The 20,668-nt window shown below is 42.9% G+C and overlaps 1 protein-coding gene across 4 annotated transcripts; it reads left to right on the top strand.

Annotated features, from left to right (window-relative positions):
- Positions 1–1,087: 1,087 nt before the first annotated feature.
- Positions 1,088–20,448, top strand: prrc2b (proline-rich coiled-coil 2B). 4 transcript variants are annotated; one of them, XM_086186936.1, is made up of 31 exons: positions 1,088–1,260; positions 3,769–3,946; positions 4,050–4,227; positions 4,864–4,966; positions 5,086–5,149; positions 5,303–5,446; positions 5,640–5,944; positions 6,085–6,209; positions 6,306–6,469; positions 7,590–7,677; positions 7,788–7,956; positions 8,580–8,925; positions 9,029–9,222; positions 9,821–10,022; positions 10,125–10,329; positions 10,535–12,562; positions 13,578–13,738; positions 13,927–14,039; positions 14,148–14,289; positions 14,407–14,483; positions 14,645–14,932; positions 15,098–15,184; positions 15,332–15,524; positions 15,609–15,706; positions 15,789–15,916; positions 16,017–16,257; positions 16,645–16,812; positions 16,947–17,026; positions 17,267–17,348; positions 17,532–17,726; positions 18,086–20,448. In XM_086186936.1, exons 2-31 carry the CDS (start codon positions 3,832–3,834, stop codon positions 18,251–18,253), a joined length of 6,651 nt encoding a protein of 2,216 aa, XP_086043062.1. In that variant the 5' UTR covers positions 1,088–1,260; positions 3,769–3,831; the 3' UTR covers positions 18,254–20,448. The 4 variants fall into 4 exon arrangements, with proteins under 4 accessions (XP_086043062.1, XP_086043060.1, XP_086043063.1 ...); XM_086186934.1 differs by having other exon boundaries at positions 1,089–1,260; positions 13,575–13,738; positions 18,086–20,447; XM_086186937.1 differs by having other exon boundaries at positions 1,089–1,260; positions 13,575–13,738; positions 17,532–17,750; positions 18,086–18,229.
- Positions 20,449–20,668: the final 220 nt, after the last annotated feature.

Below are 20,668 nucleotides of genomic sequence, written 5' to 3'. Positions count from 1 at the left end.
CAAGAAGGGGTTTTGCAATTGTTTAAAGCTGTTGGAATATACATAATATTAAACATTTTGTCATAATGTTATATAATTTCCAATAGATTATATATATTTAATACAAATAAACTTATTGTGTCATTGAGCTAACCCATCCAAATTCATCTGCATATTTTAGGACTCATACTGCATCCTAACTGTCGCTTAATTTTATTTCATGTTAGAGATATTGGTATGTCCAATTTGGTGGAGCTTTAAAAAAAAATTCTAAATTTGACTAGTTTGGTTGACTGTTGACAAAAGTATGGAAGACTTTTTCAGCATTTGCCGGAAATAAAAAGCTCATTACCTTTTCAAGATTTCTTAAATGATAAAAACAGATTTTATCTATGCTATTGATGCGACGTGTCAATTATCACAAAGCTTGTGTGACATTGTCTTTAGAGAGTTCTGTCGATTTAAAACTGCTGTCTTGTTTGTTCTTTTGTCCATATTTCAGTGCTCTCATTATTTGACTGTACAAAAAAATTACTTGGCATCCCGTAATCAGTTTCTTTTATGCATTCTGACAAGCTCTAACCATTGGGGGGGCAAGGAAACACACAATGGTGTGTCATTGTAAACAGTCATGGGCCTACAATTGACCCCTGGTGAACACCTCATGAGCTCAAATTCCCATGACAATTGCCTGCCACATTTTTTAAGATTTGATAAAATGAATTAATTAATACACAACCAGAGAGGCCAACCTTTCTTTTGAGTATCTCTATTAAAATTTCATGACTGATCATGTCAGAGAGCATACACACACAGATCCATATCAAACTCCTGAAAAGAGAGACAGCTGTTGTTAAACTAAAAACCTCAACTATGGCTTTCTTCGTGATGGCATTAACTAGCTTTTCTTAAACACTGAGAAAAATACAGAGAGATAAACGTTTAGACCATAGTTGAACGGCGGGTTGTTTGGTGCAAATATGCTTGTAATGCCGTTGTTTACTGCTTTATTGCCTGTACGTTATGATATCAACCAGTAGAGGGCGTTATTGTTTTCCTACGAACGTCAGCTGGTGACGTATGACGCAGTGAGCCGATCCGATCCAGCCTCCTCACTGCCCCGTTCATTCTCAGGCCGGGTAGGACCCCAGCAACAACACTGCTATCGGTTCAACCTATGAAGATCGGGCTTTGCAATCGCCTTCCATCCTTTGAATAGACTTCATTTTGTGGAAATTTATCACTGTCCTTGTTCAGAAGGTACACAAAGTCGTTGAATCGGTGAGTTATGGACGCCGTTGGTTGAGTTAAATCTGAGTTTTTGCCTGTCCTCCCCACTGCCCAGTTTTTTTGTTGCTTTGTTCTGGGCAGCAGCCATTTTTAATCGCCTTGTCCTACATTCCCACCGCTGTCTTCACCCCGTTCTGAACGCCAAGTTGGAAATGTTACAGCGGCGCTGAGCGTCTGGCACTGAGATTACCATAAAAATGTTATGTACCGTAATGTCAAGCAGTAATTGGAGTACACTACAATCTCAGGGCTTGGCAGTTTTTTTTCCATCTATCCCTACAAACACTAACGCTTGACTGGAAGTTTATCAGGATTGCCGTTCCGCTAGTTTTCGAGCAAGCTAACGACTTCGTTCACAGTCGAAGCCAGCCGAAACAAATTGGATCCTTTGGGTGTGTTATTTTGATATTTTTTGGATTATTCACAGTCCAACTTGTCGCACCGACAGCGATTCGCACTCCTATCTTTGGCTATATACTGTTTACTTAGCCATTTTCCTTTTAGCCATCTGTTAGCATATTTTACTAGCGGTGGCTTCTCCTTTGCGTTTACCGACACTGGCGTCTGTTTTTAACCTACGAACCAAGCTTATAATCATCTTATAAAAGATCAGTACTTTGGGGTGTTTATCCCCTAATTCGGAGAAGATTTTGTTTTTGTTTACGTTCAGCGTACTTGACTGGTGTGGTGTCATGTTTTGTTTCATGTGTTGAAATTTAAGCTAGCGGTAGCTAACTTTAGCTTACAAGAAGGCAGGGAAAGATATTTAACGATAGAGACCGCGTATGTTATTCTGCAGGCTAAGCATTGGTGTATTAGCTGCGGGGGGTGGGGTGTCTTTGTCACTTCTGTATTATTTTCGTTTGGATTTTTTGACGGAAAATATACTCAACATTCAGTCAAAGGGAAAATACAGCCGTTAGGTACCTAGCTGTCATAGCGTTAGCTTCCGTGTGTACATTCGTATGTCGGCGCCCTCCGCTAAAATCCTCTTTTTTTTTGTTAATGCAAGTAGGAGAGTTTGAATAATTTCGTTTCATTACACAAGTAGTACCCAATCGATCTTGATGGAGACAGCATGATTATAATTTTGCCTCTTGTAGGTCGAGCGGCCTCCCATACGGCTGGATCTGCTCTGGTATTCAGCTCGACCTACGATATGTATTCTCAACATGTATATAGCCCACCACTTATCAAAAAATAAAATCATTATCTCTCCTGTTTAAATCTTTTCACCTCACATTATAAACAGCATTATAAACGTGTCCCTGGGAGTATGTTTCGGTGTGGAGTGTTTTAGAATTGCTGTCATTTTAAACAGCACCTTGCATCACATCCCATATCACACCAAATCAAGGGAAAAATATGCCAGTACAAGGGCTGGTAAATATGTTGATAAAATAGAAATATTTCGACACGAGAATTGATATTGTTTTAGACTTCAGTTTATCCTGACATTTTACGCATTTTGTCTGTACCCATTTAGACACATTAACACTACTGATGTTTTTTTTTTTTAAAAAAAAACAACGTAAATATGCTATGGATTTGCCAAAAGTCATCTAAACAAGCTGTCAGAAAATCACATTGAGGTATTTGGTAAAATATATCATGATATCTTATGTCCATTACATCCAACAAAAATTGTTCTGGGAAATTTTGACATTGTGCTTGAAAATGTGTTTTGCCATTACTTTGTTGTTGCAGCACCAATTTCATCTATGTTAATTGTGATTTTGTTTGTTTGATACATAACTTTGATAAGAATAACTTGAGTTTTACAAATGTTGTTTGTCATTATTCTGACTAATTTTTCCAAATTCTATTAGTTCTTTGTAGTGGCTTCTAGCTGAAGGAAGAATAGATGGAAATGAGGTTTGAACAAGGAAAGAGAAGGGATTCTTGGCATAGCAACATCATGAGGCTAACTTCCTGACTACAAAGACTTGGCCTATGATAGTCAGTTTTATGTGGAATAAAATGTGTTGTATGGTTACTCACATGAAAGATCAAATCTAATAAATCATAAGGTTTGTTTGAGAGTTATGGTTTGTCCCACTCAAAAGCAAATTTACAAGTTTAAAGGTCAATGTGGATTTTACTGTGTTGCTGAGAATTCAATTTCACTGCATACAAAAATGGTGGGACATGGGTGCTGAAGTTCTAAAGATGAGCAGAAAGTGATGGGGTTTGGAAATGAACATAGGAGCAGTGTGGAAATGGTGGTGTGGTATTGCATGGGAGAAACTTTTGTTATTACTTGGACTGATCACATCCTCTGAGGTCAGTGTTTGCCTCGTGTAGTTGCATTTCCTGGAAGGTGAACATCAGGCGACAGTGTAGAGTATGCTGCTACATGTTCCTGTGACATACACACTACACAACTGTCAGGCAAGCAATAAATGAACATCTAACACCCTTAATGAAGGATTGATTTTCTTTCTTTTAACCTCAAATAGAATGTGTACTAAAGTCGTAAATTTTCTCTTTTCTTTATAGAATCTGAAGGCACTGGGAAGAGGCGCAAAGAAAAATTTTCATACTCGATGACATTACATCGCAATGTCCGATCGTTTGGGGCAAATAACCAAGTCCAAGGATGGGAAAAGCAAGTATTCCTCGCTCAGCCTATTTGACAAGTACAAGGGGAAATCAATAGAAACTCAGAAAAACGCAGGTAGGGCAGATTTGATCCAAATTTTCCAATATTTGTATATATTACACCTTTATTCCCCCTTTTAGCTCTCCTTGCAACTCTCTGTATTTGTTCCCCCTTGTAGTAGTTCCGCGACATGGCTTGCAGAGTCTTGGCAAAGTGGCAGCAGCCCGGCGCATGCCCCCACCAGCTCACCTGCCGAGCTTGAAGTCCGAAAACAAAGGAAACGATCCCAACGTGATTATTGTGCCAAAAGACGGTACAGGATGGGCGAACAAGCAGGAACAACCCGATCAAAAGAGGTAAAAGGCCTGTGACCCTTCTAAAGTGTTGCAGTTACAGAAGCAGGTCGACAGTTGCATCGCTGTCAGGGAAATATCACAGATCAAGAGCTGTGGCTTGTGTGAACAGGAGCTCTGGCCTGAGTGTGAAAGTGTGTAATGACATGTAGTCTGAGATGTCCATTAACCCATTCCTACTTGCTGCTGCTGGCAGTCAAGTTAGCTGATAATGGCAGGCCAAAAAATGACCTTCAGGGCACCAGAAAATGTCTGGGTTCACCTAATGGGTTTGCTGTGAGGGAGAGTCGGCATCTGTCACCTTCCTCCACTGATGTCTTATATTGTTCATTTCATTTTGTCGGGCCTCTTAATGTTAAAATGGCAAAGTTGGGTGTGGAAATGGAAAAAGATGTAACATCTGAATGGCCCCCAATTTCGAAGCTTTGGTGGCAATAACTTAGCAGTGATGGGCCGCTGCTGCTACTGGGTGTATGGAGTAGAAACAGTGGGGGAAAACCATAAATATCTGAACTCATTTTTAGACCGTCCAGAGTTCCACAGTCTTTGGGATCTTCAGCTTTGAATTAAGTTATTAAACATGTGCTTGGTTTGACAAAATTCCTCAAAGCTGACAGTTTACTTTTTCCCTCTTTGTAGTTCTATTGCATCAATACCACAGCTGCCGGAGTTGCAGCTGCAGCTGGCTTTACAGAAGTCTGTCTCCAATCTTCAGAAGCCCTCACCAGTAGCCAACCAGGAGGTTTGTATTTGTGTGGTTATCTACAGCCTGTAGCATTGTCCCCATACCATTACCATAATGATAATTGAATTTCAAATTGAAGCGCTCATTTTCCAATACTTTCTTCTCCATTTTTGCAGAACACAAGCACAGGTGGACCAAAACAATGGGCCCAGCTAAATGGAAAGGCAGTCGAGCAAGATGGTGAGTCATCTCTGATTTATCAATAATTGAGTTTGGTGTGTGTGTGTGTGTTACGAATTATTTGCAAATGCATTCAATATTGTGAAATGCCTTTGCCAATAAGCACAAGTCAAACAGCTGTTTTGATGACACTTGTTTTCATGTCAACATCAGGTTCAAGGGCCTCAAACCGACTTCAGCCCTTCTCTCACGAGGAATTTCCCACGCTGAAGGCAGCTGGAGAACAGGACAGGGTTGGCAAGGAAAGAAGCGGCTACGATCCGTCGTATGGGCCAGGACCAAGCCTCCGCCCCCAGAGTAAGTTTTTTCCCCTCTTCCAACTCATGAGAATGGACTGTTTTTTTTTCTGAGATCACAGATATCTCCCCAGAAGCAATTATTACATTGCTGGCAATATTAAACTGTCTGGAACCAACGATTTTCAATTTTCATTTTTCCTCTCCAGTTTTTTTATTTATTCTTGTTAAATTCTCCCTCTGCCCATCTCAAGATGTGACGAGCTGGAGGGAAGGTGGTGGCAGGAACCTTCAGCCCTCCTCCCTGACCCTCGGCCTGCCAGCAGATCCTGAGGGGAAGCTCACTGCCCTGGGTGAGACTGGCACCCCTCCAGCCTCATCTCACCCTACTTCTGCCACCACTGCGAGTGTTGTGACAGCTCAGTCACCAGTCCTTGATCCCAAGGAGCCTTCCCTGCGACCCGCCCAGCCTGTTCGTAGAACAACCGTCCCTACTGCCCTGCAGTATCAGCTTCACCACACTTCGACCGCTGTCTACCATGACATGTTGCCTGCATTTGTAAGTAGTATTGGACTCATATGACTCTTTTAAGTCTTATTACTTTTTGGAAATTTTTACTTACAGTCTAATGCTAATATCTGTTCTTGGTTGATTTGTGTTTCTGCTTTGAACCCATTGTTTCGTCCTGTATTTGTCAGATGTGCTCTAAAGAGACACGGGAAACCCCAGGTACAGACCATGTTCCTACCACTGTAGCTGCACCAGCCCGGTTTGACAGTAAACCAACTTTTAGACAGACTTACACCAAACCTGAACTTGTCAAGTAAGTACATTCACAAGATCATGATCATTAGTTTGAAACATAGACTTGCAACATCTTGCATTTGCTAGTTGGTATATTTACCTGCTCTGATTACAGTGGTGATGTGAGAAGAGAGAACCGCTTTGTCCGCGCTCCACCTCGACTGTCTTCTCAGCCCATCCGCAGGCCTGGTGACAGACTGGTACGCCCAGCTATCATTAATCCAGAAGACCTAAAGGATCTGGATGAGCTTGACAATGACTGCGAGGATGGATGGGCTGGTCAGTATTATTTGTTAAATTATCCTCTGTCCCCTCCTACAGCAAGGTCAGATAAATGAGGGACATTTGTGCAATGATGATTCTGATCTCTGTTGAAAGCTGGGGCTGGAGTCGTCATGTGCCAGGGGCGTCCATCCGTCTGTCCCATGGATGCAGTATTTCAGTAACACCTTTCTTCAAATCTTCATATTGATGATAAGATTCTGGCTACAATTTTTTTATCCTAATTAATTGCGCCGTTAATTAGCAACAACGTCAACTTAACTTCAAAAGAAACATTGTATCTTCTATAAAATCCCCCCTAGGTCTCAACTAAAGACAGTATATTATGAGTTTTTACAGACATGGATGTTGATGCAGCTGAACTGGTTGGTATACAACTGTGAGATGGTAATTCTGGTTCAGCCTTTTATTTTTGCCATACGTCAGCATTTTGAGTATTGCTGCAAGGCCAGTCTATACATGAAGCACTGCTGTGTTTCTCATTTGCCAGCAATTACCACAAAGATTTGAAGTGCACACCCAGGACCCTGAATTGACCATTTCATCCTCAATAATGTTTGGTCAAGCACTGGACACTAATGTAGAACTCCCAAAGTGTATTGTAGGGACTTATGAATGGCAGAACAGCTCAGATTTTTGATTCTATTTAGCTGTAGCTTTCACTGTGTGAAGCCTTTGTGTTGCACATGCATAAATGTGAAAAAGTGATTTGAAGTCTGGTTACTTGTACTGCTGGCCAAGAAAGTTCTGTTCTCTGGGAGAAATCTGGCAGGGCAAATGCGGTTTATCTAATCCCCTCCACTGGTTGTGGAAACTAAGTTTCTTGTTTACCTGACATTTAAGAAAGCGGCTTACTGGTGTAGGCCACCCTGTAATCCAGTTACTTTGGTGCATGTGAACACATTACTGGTTAAGTGCTTGTTTGCACAGCACTTTTTTCCCTCTGCCAGTAGTACGCTATATACTCGCCAATAATACTCAATTCACCGTGCAAGAGAGTCTGAGGATCAGTTTACATGTTGCATCTCCCAGTTGGCCAACTGAGAACATTTAAAGAAATTCGTCCCAATTCATCCCAACTCTGCTGATGCTGACTAGTCGTATTCTTTACTTTCAGGACTCCATGAGGAGGTTGATTATAGCGAGAAGCTCAAGTTCAGTGATGATGAAGATGAACATGCTGCCAGTGATAAAAACAAGATGTGGTGAGATCTCTTTCATCTTTGCTCTGCCACAAGTTTACAGTCATTGTGAAAATGCACAGATTGCCAACATGTTGTCTTTATTCTGCTTTTACCTCCATTTAATTTTTTAGGGCTGAGTGGGAGAGGGAAAGAGACATTCAGCGTGACTGCCAATCCTCCCTTAGTTCAGGAGAGGTAACTTACCCCCAGGATGGTCCAGAGGAGAGTTATTCTTATCAACATCATCACCAGGAGCCTCTGAGGAAGGCCAGCAGCAGATCGCTCTCTACGGACTCCCCGGTAACTACACACCATGCTGTGTTTTTCCACTGTCACCCTCTTTTGAGATTCGTTATCTGAAGATTAGACCATTAAGTTGTTCACAGATGCAATGTGTTTTTTTTTTTACTGTAATCACTCTGTGATTGTGAAGCATAAGAAAACACTTCAAACCAAATGAAAAGCAGTACATCTTCACATGTCCTCAAGATAGATGGGAGATAGATGTTATTGTGACTCAGGTCAGATGACCTTCCAGTAACCATAGTGATGTCTCGTGCTTTTTACTCGCGAAATGGATGGAACAGATAATGGAAATGGTTAATGACTGTTGCACGAGACGGATTTGATCTGAAATATATGTCAGACTGAGTCCTACATGTTAAGTATTCTCTTCCATTAAATAGGCCACTTAATCTCATGAATTAAGTAAGACAGTGGTAGGACTTCTCAAACTTGCTGTAATTTCGTGCATCTTTCTTGAAATAGGGCTTAACTGTACACCGTTACAATTTCCTTTTGAAATTGACCAGTGATTTGGTTTCTTGTCCCCACCCTGTGCTGTGCATCCTCTGCTTTCACAAAGTAAACGACTCACGATCAGTAGAAAACCTTACCTGTAAAAACCTCTGTTCCACTTCTAGGCCCTGCAGAAAAATCCAGGTGAGATAGGAGCTGAGCAAGAAGATCACCAGCGGCAATCTCAGACACAGGCTCCAGCCAGGGCAAAGTATGTTTCACCTGAGTTGTCGGAGGCTGTTGAGAGGGCCCGCAGACGCCGGGAGGAGGAAGAAAGGCGTGCTCGGGAAGAAAGGCTGGCTGCCTGTGCTGAAAAACTGAAAAAGCTGGATGAGAAATTTGGCAAGACTGAAAGACAAACATCTAGGACAGAGGAGGTCCAGAAAGATGGGGATGGCAAAGAAGTCCCTATGTCTCCAAACAGGGAACAGAGTAAAGGCCATCACGAGAGCTGGCAATATAGCACAAAAGGTAAACTATTATAGACTTTTAGAGATTTCAACCTTGATATGCTATTGAAAATATGAAGACAATCGTAAATTCTAACCATGATTTGTAATTAAATGGTTTGTAGATGTGAATGAGTGTCCCTCAGACAACTCCCCTAGCCATAGTTACCGTGAAGAATCAAGCTTCCCCACTTATCGGACCAGTGAAGATGATGGCCAGGAGCCCTCCTCCCCCTCTGGCGACTACAGTGGACGTCATTCCTCCAAACCCATCCCACCTCGCTTTCAGAAACAGACACAGCACCAGCAGCAGCAGCAGGTGAGTACTACTTCTGTAACCCATAAATCACACACTTTGCATTATGATTTACTACTGGCTGCTTTTTTGGGAAGAGGGCATTCAATAATTAGAGTGAAAGGATGGATTTTGTTTCAAGGTTGGAGAAATCTACATGAAAATCTTTGAAAACTCCAATTTATATTACATGAGTTAGACATTAAAGTAGTATGAGTAGTTCTGTTATAATCATTTGTGTTCTTTTTATTTATTTATGGTTGATTGATTTAGTGAAACATTTAACTTTGATGGCCAATGTACTTGATTGACTTTTTTTTTTTTTTTTTTTACATGTTTCAGCACAAAGGGCACAGGTGGAAATGATAAAATTGTTTGATACTCAGATTTTACTTGGATATCTTGGTGTCGGAGTTGCAGTATTTCCCATTGTGGCACACTGTCAAAGCCAAATGGGAGACTTTAATAGAATGTCTAATATCATTCAATATATCACTCACATACCCATATGTACACTAAAGGAAATGTCAATTTGGACGGTATCTTCTTGACTCTGACCGTTGAGCTGAGCATTATATTTTTTTGGAACAAAAATGATGCAATTGTCCACAATGTCTTACAGGATCAAGTATATAAGATGCAGCACTGGCAGCAGTCTGGTCACCCGGCCCCCTCTGGCTCAAATCATGCACAGCGGGGTTACTATCCACCACATGTCCTTGGGTTTGATCCCCGCTGGATGATGATGCCCCCTTTCATGGATCCTCGCATGGGCCAAGGAAGATCTCCCGTGGACTATTATCCTGGTGCTGTCCACTCTTCGGGTGAGTATGAAGACATGGAAAAAATTGTGCACATGTCTGGAATCACTTTTAAGACCGTGAAAAAATGTCTAAATTGAACAAAAATTGTATGATTTTTAACAGGAATAATGAAACCCATGATGCATCAAGAACATTTGAACAGTCCTGGTTCTGATGAGGGGTGTCATCCAAACCTGCACCAGGAGAGACGAACCCCTTCCACTGAGCCTTACACTGTGTGGAACCAAGATGGTTACCCCTTGCGCAGCTTCACTCCACCTTACCAGAGACAGCATGAAAACTCAGACAGTGGCCAGCCAGATGACAGGTGAGTTATTGTGTTTAAAAACAGTAGAGCCTTTGAATATTGCATCAGAGAAGTCTGATAGTTGTTTCAAAAAGTTTTGGTCCTGTCTCATAAAGACATAAAGACATTTGTCACTGACCAGTGACATTCACCCCTGTCTGTGGACCTCTGTTTATGTCAGTCTTCATCTTTTTTTCTTTTTTTTTTTGTTGTATCTTTTCCACAGAAGTGATATGGCCTCCTCTCAACAGGACTCCTATGAAGAGAGGGCTAGTGATGGTTTGACACACCCTCAAGATGATCTCCCCCATCATGCTTATCAGAGCCGAAGCTCTGATAGAGAGCACCAAACTCATGACCAAGGGTTGCTGACGAGTTCTCAGAACCACTCTCAGCAGTCAGATAGTGAACACACAAAACAAGACTCTAGAGACAAGCATCTGAAAGAGGGTTCTGAATCTCATGATGAGACCTTGGAAGGCTCCAAGGACAACTGGAAAAGAGATGGAGGTCAGAAACAAGATGGAGGACTCAATAATGCACAAAATCAGTGGTCTGACCCCACCTCCCTCTCCAGTACTAGTGTCAGCCAGCCATCTGAGAACAGCGGCCGAACCTTGACACGCAGAACCGGGCCAATCAAGAAACCAGTTCTCAAGGCTCTGAAAGTGGAGGACAAAGAGAACGAGAAGCCTAAACCTGAGCCTGAAGAGAAACCGGTTCCCTATCGCCTGGAGAAAGAAGTTCTCACTAATGTTTATGACCTGAAGAAAGATAACCAGCCTGCCAGCAACAGGCGTTCTGCTTCACCTGTTGTTGAGAAACAACCTGAAGAAAGGCAGCGCCAGTCACCAGCTCCCATCAAAACAGAAAGACCTTTAAGCACCCAAAGTGATGACTCTCCTAAGGAGAACCCCTGGGACAGTGGCAAAAGCCAGTCACCTAGAGATGGCCAAGATATACGGGAGCCTCAGGCACCACGACGCAATAACTGGATCTTCATTGATGAAGAACAGGCCTTTGGCGCAGTCAGGGGAACAGGTAGAGGCCGTAGTCGAGGTTTTAGAGAATTTAACTCAAGAGGTGGCGCCCGTGGTGTGCGAGGTGGAGACAATCTCAGAGGAGCTTACAACAATGGAAGTGGTGCTCAGCGGGCAGGCAGAGGTCGAGCACAACCGAGAGACCTTAAAGTAGAAGAGTTTCAGAGGGGCAAGCCCAGGAGGCGCAATGTCAGTGAAACCTTAAGTGAAGCCTCAGAGTATGAGGAACTCCCCAAGAGACGACGACAGAAGGGGTGTGAAAATGGGGAAAGTTACACAGAGTCTGGTGAAGTCCGTAAAGCTGATCGAGACTCTTGGAGATCCAACAAGGTCTACACAGATGACCAGACAACCACCGATGCCAGAGAAAAGGCAAAGGCCAACAGGGGTTTTGGAGGTCGCATGCTGCCTCCCAGAATGAATACTGCTGGGAATTACAGTCGAAGCTTTGGGGGCTCGAGAGATATATCTACATGGAGGGGCCGTGGCCCTCAGTTTAGTAGCAGTGGTGGTTCTATCCAAGAAAACGGTTATGCTCCTGGCGCTGAAACTACTTATTCCCGCAGACCCCCTGTTGAGCGTGAGACTCTCAAGTACACGCCTAAATTTACTGGCTCTTTCATGGAAAATGGCACAGAGGACCGTGAAGGAGAATACTATTTTGACAATGACAACCCTGACAGGCAGGTGTTACGAAGGAGACGCCCTCCACGTCAAGACAAACCTCCACGCTTCCGTCGTCTGCGACAAGATCGTGAACCTGGCTCAAACCAGTGGACAAGTGAAGAGTATGTGAATGGAGACTGGCCCTGGCCTGGTCGTCCTAAAGCCGGTGGGGATGACAATTGGCCCAGTGGCCACTATTCTGGTGGACGAACAAGCCAACACGGTCAGGCAGAGGACTGGGAGACAGGATCAGACAACAGCGACTTTAGCGATTGGAGGGAGAAGCGAGCTGGAAGTGGAGGGACGGCTCCACAGGGACATGGTGATATTCCTTCAGACTCTTGCCATAGTGAACCAGGTTCTGTTGAGAAAAGAGAGCTATCTAAGAGAAGCTTCTCCAGTCAGAGACCATTGGTGGAACGACAGAACAGGAAAGGAGAGCCATCACTGCTGGAAACCAGCAAAATGGCACGTGTACCTGATAACCCCCCCTCCACCTCCTCAAACAGGAGTGATAGTTGGCAAAATGGAGGAACTACTTGTAAGAGGTGAGTTGAACACTGGCTGAATGCCTGTTTGAAAAACCAGTTCCTTGGTTTCACTTATTTACCAGAAATTCTGTTGTTCTTTTTTAACACTGAAGGATTAACTGATGAGATTTTTCAGTCAAAGTGCACGGTCACTGTCCTGGAAATATTGTCTTTGCCTCTTGAATGTGATATCTCAGTCACCACAGTACAGGAAGTCCTTAAAACGTGGCACAAATGTTCTCCTACACACACTGATTTGATTTTGGCAGTCGAAGGTCAGGTCAGTGGTTGTACAAAACATGTTTTCAGCTAGGACTCAAGAATGCATGAGTTATTGATGACATTTTACTGTTTATCAAAAAAGTCCAGTGTGACATCATAAGGCTACGAGCCAATGTTTGTAATGCCTAGAGGGGCTAATGAAGCAGTTTTGCTTAGAAAGACTCCTTTTTAAGAAAAATATTGAAATTTTGCATTGTATATGCACAGTATATTATGAATCTGGACAAACACAGTTGTAGATTGCAGTTATAGGTCAGCAGAAGCAGACAACAGGGAGGTGGGATTTCTTGTTTTCCGCTTAAAAAGATGCCCAACTTTCAACGCTGCCTGTGTCAGGGGCCTGTCCCCATGCCATTCACTCTGTGGATTTTGCAATCCTCCCTCACATCACATTTCCACAGGAGATGTTGTGTAATCATCACTTGGGAAAAACACAATGACTAGTGAGCAATACATTGTCACATGGAATAATAGAAGATTTGAAAATTTTTAAAAATTTAGAAAACAGTTTGTTATAGAACTGTTTAAACCCTACATGTATGTTGCGGCCCCCCGCCAGCCTTATCCTGGTATTCTCTTATTCTATGAACCATTACAAAAATCTTTGAATTAGTCACCCATCAAAACTAAAAATTAGTTGTCAGTAGAATTCAATGAAATTTGGCTTTTTTGTATGTTATTAAGTGATTGTCAGTGCCCAGCATACTCGGTTACAACTCTCCTTGCCGCTTTTTTCTTTGTTTTTTAGCAGGAGTCCAGATGAGTCGGGCCCAGTCTACAGCCTAGAGCAGCAAGAGGAGAGGGAACCCAATGAGTCCTCAGGAAAGAAACTGGAGAAGGAGCTGAAGCCAGGACCGGTCAAGGCAGACATAGCCGAACATCTTTCCCAGTATGAGCTGAGCACCTACCCAAGTGAGTTGTGTTTTTGAATTGGTTCCTTTGTATTTTCCTTGTTGTTAAAATGAGACAAACCAAAAAAGTTGGACTGATGTCCACCAATCTACCAGTCTATATTTTTAAAGCAGACACTGAGTGTTGGCCTCATTTTAGCTGAAACAGATGACAGAAAGTTTTAACATTGACTACCTGGCTGTTTGTAGTTGACGGAGATGCAGGAGGACCAGTTTCAAATGCAGATGGTTTCCAGGATGCTTTGTCCAAAAAGCAAAGACGCCCTCAGGAAGATGATAGGAGGAGGAAGGAACAGGGAGCTGTAAGTTGAACATACACTCACACTGATTCTCTATAATAATGCTCATCAATAGATAAATTGGTTTGGTAGTAGGTATGTGGCTTGTTTAACTCCTCTTTGGCCTGTTAGGTGCCAGTGAAAAACAGGTCAGTCACATCCAAGATACCGCCACGCTTTGCCAAGAAGCAGGGAAACATGAGTATTGAACAACCTGAGGAAGCGCTTTCTTCAAACAACTTGGGAACTGAAATCTGGGAGACCAATAGTTCAGGTAATGGACAAACCAAATTCTCTAGGTCATGTTCATGAGTGACATAGTTTGGGAAACAGATACAAATGGGTCAGATTTTCACTAATATTTACGGATGGCAATGTTTATTTTTTCCAGCTCTATCAGTACAGTCTTCAGGAGGAGACTCATGGACTAAACAAGTGTCTTACACTGGGAGTGAACCCAACTCTGAGGTAGCACAGTGCGGATGCTGATCCTAATCTAAAAAAAGCATATCCTCCTCATATTGACATGTTTGACATGTATCATTGGAATTTCTGAATAATTTGGCAAAGTAGCTGCAGTGATATTGAGAATCTTCAACTAAGTGGTGCGATCTCTTCCTCTTGGCCAGGACTCCGATGCTGGCCCAGAACAGAGTAAGGAGCAGCACAAACCTGGGCCCATCGGGAATGAACGCTCCCTGAAGCACCGCAAAGGCTCAGAAGTTGTTGATCGTTTAGAAGGCGGCCCTATCACTCCAGTCAACGGTGTGGATCTCCACGTGGACACTGTACTTCCTGTGCCCCCAATTGAGTTTGGTGTCAGTGCCAAAGACTCTGATTTCAGCCTGCCTCCGGGTTCTACCCCTGTGCCAGTGTCCAACCCCGTCAACAAGCTTCAAGATGCTCTGACCACCAATGTGAGTCATGTCTGGCATATTTCAAGGACTGCCTTGATAATTGCTTCAGAAATTAAAAGCATAAAGACTTTTTATTGACAATTGTTGTCTGTTACAAATGATTTGAGATAAGATGCATGATAATGAGGAAACCCTTTTTGTTGTATTTAAATCAAATACTTGCAGAGTATCCCCATGCTGCGCTCAAACCACCTCCAGCCAGGCATCAACCTCAACCCCATCTCCTTCCCCAGTGCTGACCTCACCCTCAAGGTATTTGAACTATAACTCCATGTACATGAACCGTATCATCTATTCATACATCAGGAAAATTACTGAAATCTGAATGAGTTATAATGTGAGTCAGTGAGTTCTTCAAACATCTATTATCATCTGATCAATGTGTCACTATTTCTTCAGATGGAATCCGCACGTAAAGCGTGGGAGAACTCCCAGTCCCTTCCTGAGCAGGGCTCTCCGGGTGGAGGTGCATCAGGCACTCAGCCTCCATGCAGCGTCGGTTCTTCCAGTGGTGTTAGCTACAGTTCTTTCGGAGGGGTTTCCATGCCTCCCATGCCTGTAGCATCAGTGGCACCGTCCATGTCCATGCAAGGTATACTGGATTTTAAACTATCCCAAATTCATACAGGTCTAATCTGAGGGAAAGTAAAACATCTGTTGTTCTTTATTTCCTCAGGTAATCATATCCCCCCTCTGTATCTTGATGGCCATGTCTTCCCTAGCCAGCCACGCCTGGTACCACCTGCAATGACCCAACAGCAGACCTACCAGCAGGTATCCACACACTCCCACAGCTTGGTCTGTAATTTTTGCAAATTTTTCCTGCAGAACTTTTATTTATATTTCATACATTCAGGCGGCTGCAGCCCAGCAGATTCCAATCTCCTTGCATACGTCTCTTCAGGCTCAGGCTCAATTGGGTCTGAGGGGAGGTCTACCTGTTTCTCAGTCTCAAGAGATGTTCAATTCTATCCCCCCTTTCAGGTACTATTTTGCTTCTACATTTTACAGTCCTATAATCTGCTTGTGTGTGGCACACTAACTCCTTGTACCCCACCCCCACACACTTGTCTTCTCTTGTCAGGTCCCAGGTGTACATGCACCCCAACCTGTCACAGCCCAGCCCTATGGTGCTGTCGGGCGGAGCCCCTCTTAAGGGTCCCTACTCGGCTTTCCCTGGCATGCAGCCCTCAGACATAGTCAAGCCCCAGTCCGGCTCACACTACCAGCCTATGAACGGCAGTCAGCAGCTAGTCTATGACAGCCAGATGAACCAGGGACCCAGTATGGGATCCTCCCAGTTAATGGACTCTCAGCTCATCCAGGTCAGTTGATAATGGTTGCCCAATATCCAAGGGATTTATTTGGATCTTGTATTAAACTTGGGACCATTCTGGCATTTCACAGCAATCTACTAATTAATCAGTCATCATCAATCATTTATCTTTACATCTCAATTTGTGATTAAAAGAATCAGCAGATGCACCATAAATACATCTACTGTACTTTTTTCTTCTCTGTTGTTTGGCTTTGGTGCTCTCAAAAGGGTTAGTAATCGGTTCCTACATTTTCAGCATCATTGAATTATTATGAATTCAGTATTCTGATACTTTTTTGAGTCAACTATGGTCCCCCACGCTATATAGTACATACAAGTTTCTTGACAGTATCCCACCATGATACTACCATTAAATGGTTCTTTTTTTCACCAGGTGACCATGCCTTTACCTGGCTCTCAGCTTCGCTACGGCTCAGCTCAGCAACATCTCATCCTCCCACAGTCCATCCAGCTGCAGCAAGGACAGAATCTGTCAGTAGGAGCCCCACGTAGGATGCTGCCACCTGGCTCCCAGCCTGCCGTCATGACCGGCAGCCGAGAGGTGCGACCTTTTCTGTCACTCAAACCAAAACTGTTCTATGACATCAGCATATTGAAACTCTCAAAACAAAAAATAATCCTATTTGCATGTGTCTTTGTGTACTGACTGTGTTCCTGTCATTGCCCCATTTTCAGAGCTCGCAGATGGAAATGAAAGGTTTCCAGTTCCCTGAAAAGCCCAATCATTCCCCAGGCATATCAGGAGGCTCCTACAGGTGAGCCCAAGCCCTCTGTCAAGCACAGTTGACCTTTGCTAGTTTTAAGCTTTTGCATGTGACGTTTTCACGCCAAGCATGGTCAGCCTTAAACTAGCAGATGAAGTTGTGCTCAACCTGAAACTCAAATTGTGCACAGTGCAAAAAAAATAGTTTCCCTATCTGCAAGTGAGACTTGAACATCAGAATTCATGATGCAGGAAACAGCCTTAATTGTCCCCCGTCCCCTCTCCCCATCAGGCCTGGATCTGCCAGTCCTAGTGGCAAAACATCTGGTCCTGGGGGCCCTGTAGGACCTCTGCCCACACACTTCACTCAACAGGTATTTTCACACATTCACTGTCACTTGACACAGCTGGAATAAAGAATCCCAAGTACATGTTTGTAAAGATACATTGATGGGACTAAGAAACTAATGATACATTCAGTACTGGCATTTTAACTCTTAATATCTTCATCCTCCCCCATCTACTTTGTTTGCCCCACCTCCCCCTCACATGCTCAGGGCAGCATGGTGATGCACATGCGCCCCCCCACCACAGGCCCTTTCCCAAACCCTATCCAGAGACCAGTTATGCAGGTCAACAAACCTGTCATCATCCGTTCCCCCCCCTACTCCAATCCTGGCCGTGACCTTCCCCACTCCACCCCTCCCTCAGCCCCTGAGCCCCCTGTCAAAGGGCCAGAGGATGGCATGAAGGTGAGCCACCCACTGTAAATATAGGTAATTTAATTTCATTAATTTTCCTTCTCTCAACTTGCATTGATGTTTGCGTAGTTTTAGTGTCTGCTCTTGTAAGTGTAGGTTGTAGTTCATGTGAAGTATCTTTCTGAACCATTCTTGAAGCTCAAGGACTTGATTTACTATTTGTAGACTGTCATGTACTTTTAACATGTTTAATCTGAGCATTATTTTGTTGTATGTGTGCTAACAGTTATGAATAATGCTGTCCTAAACATGATTAAATGTAAATAAATCCAGCTGTCAATCATAAATGTTATTTTTGTCAGCCACAGTAGTTGGTCTTAGTAACTCCTCCCCTTTTTTTCAACGTTCAGAGTAAAACCATGCGAGACGTCCGCAAGGCAGTGGGCGAGGGTAAGACACCACCCGGGGGCATGACCAGCAAACTCCAGGAGCCCCTCACCTCCACAGGGCAGGCCAAACCAGCACGCACTGGAGCCATCAAACCCCAGGCTGTCAAAGTGGAGGAGGGCAAGGCATAACAGTGGACCTTAAAATCCTCACCACCACCACCACCACCACCTAGCCTACCAACACAAAGACCCTTGACCAATGTCTGAGCCTTCTAAGATCCCCCCCACCCCCCTTATCCCAAGGCACCAAGGTGGCAAGGCTAATGAACTGTCAGACCTGGACACTCTTACTTCACACCACGTATAGAGATATATAAATATATATGAATATATACATAGACACAAACAGTCTTTTAAGCAGATCTCTTCAAGGTCCTCTTTAATTTATTATTAGTCACTTTTAAGGGGAGAGTGGTAAAGAGAAAAAAAAATATTGTTTTGTGTTTCTTTCTGAAGTGGGGGGGGGGGGCAGATGGTTCATTATTCATACCTTTTTGCCAAACTGTATTTACTCCTTGTTACTGGACAGACTTTAGCCTTTAAGATCAGGCAGACACTTGAATATAAGAAGCTAAGTCTGTTCAAAGTTTTTAAACAAATAAAAAATAATGCAGTGGGGCACTTTTTGTTCATGTTTTGCTGGTAAATAAATGTTATCACCCATTCATCCTACTGGTAAAGGACTTTTTATTAAATGAGAAAAATCCATAACTCCAATTTGTGGACATTGCATGTCAACATGGTGACAGTGAAGCCCTCGAAATGCATCTTCTTGGGGTTCTTCACTCAACCGTGAACTGTGGCTAAACTGCGTAGATTTCTAGAGTTTCGTTTCTTCAAATTCTGTTCTTTGCTTTTACACAGTCTTGGTCGCTTGTTTTTGTTTTTTTGTTTTTCCCTCCTCTGGATGTAAAAATGAAACAAAAAGGTTGGACTTTTTACCAAAATAATGTTGCTTCCACGGGGAACTTCACCGGCATCGATGCAGCAGCGTGTGCATGTGACGTGTGTTTTTCTTGCAGGATTCCTCCCTAGAACCTGGGAACATTTCACAGACTCTACCTTTACCTCGACCTTTCATAATGCTGCCAGCAACTGTGTGGATTTTATCAACTGAGCTGGAGACTATTTGTGCTCATTGGGAAGTTTGTCAGAGGATGGGGGGGGTTCACTATTGCTGTAAAGGACCCCCCCCCCCCCCCATGATAGCTGATTGAAATGTTCGCTTTTCTTATTGCTCAATGAATCAAACTGTTTGTTCATGAACTTGTAATGTGGCAATTTTTACATCTTCAAACATTGGCATTTTCTTTTTTGTTCTACAAAGGTTCCTGAAAGACTTTTACTCCAATTCTGTTCAAAACCCTCTTACGATGGGGAATTTGTGAAGACTCCATTTTATTATTCGTATCTGGTCTGTGAGGTGGCACGAGCAATAAATGCAGCCTAACAATAATCAAGATCAGGGTCCAAATATCTTTTTCCTTTTTTGGGGGGGGGGGGGGGTCAAACTAATGATCACAAGGGTGGGTGGGGCATTTGGCATCACTTGTTGCTTTAGTTTGTTTTTGTGAGCACTGCAGTTCCAGTGGACTACGAAGGACTTTTAAAGTGTTCCGTTTGAAAATGTGAAGCTGTTGGAATCGTTCTTTTTTTTTTTCCCAAATGGACACTTATTTTGAAACTCAGAATGCCAATTCGTTTAAAAAAAAAAAATACTGCTAACTATAATGCTTCATGACACTACAACATGATTTATGGTTATGACAGTGTTTCACTGGTATATATATGTACATGCATACTCAACTGTACAGGCGAGCCTTGTCAGCAGGGGTGGAGGGGGCTTAACCCACATTTCATTTTAGATATTGTGGCACTATAAATGACGTTGAAGGTCACTGTTCTCAGAGTGGACTGCTTTCACTTGTTGATAGGTTTATCAGGCTTGGAGTGTTTTTGATTTTGTTTTGTTTTGTTTTGTTTTTTTGCCTCTTTTACCTTCCTGCAAAATATCTTGATGCTTCTCATCACTGTACCTGCACCAAATTGTTGCCCTAACTACTTTTTTGTTTTGTTTTGTACTTTTAAGATGCATATTTCATTTTGTCAAAAAGGACCAGTGCTTTCTACAGCTGATCCAGCATCCTATTTATCCTACCTGATCTTTACCCTTTCAGATATTTGTTCAATACTCTCCCTTATTTTAAAGAAAAAAAGAGCTTATTGAAAGAAAAGAAATAAAGCAGTTGTGATTTCTTAGATGTACTGTTGATTCTGTATTCTCACTTTTTGCCATATTAAAATGCTGCATCAAATTCTTGTCAGAGAAATTATGGGAAATTGATTTTTAGTTTTGGGATGAGTGCAGAACATAGTGTTCTCAATGGTATTTGCTTTCATGGTGTACCTCTTACTTGAACACTAAAGTTGATGTATTTAGCTGGACTGAATTTTAGTTGTCCTCTTGAAACCAAAGACCAGGAGCGCTGACTGCTCAGGTATGCATCCTGGGGGAAAATAGGTTTTCTCCGAAGCAGCAGCTGG

Source organism: Aulostomus chinensis, chromosome 19, assembly GCF_037954235.1.
Source record: "Aulostomus chinensis isolate RoL2024-O1b breed Wild chromosome 19, RoL_Achi_v1.0, whole genome shotgun sequence".
NCBI classification, from domain to species: domain Eukaryota; kingdom Metazoa; phylum Chordata; class Actinopteri; order Syngnathiformes; family Aulostomidae; genus Aulostomus; species Aulostomus chinensis.
This window is presented reverse-complemented; position numbering and strand designations above follow the sequence as displayed.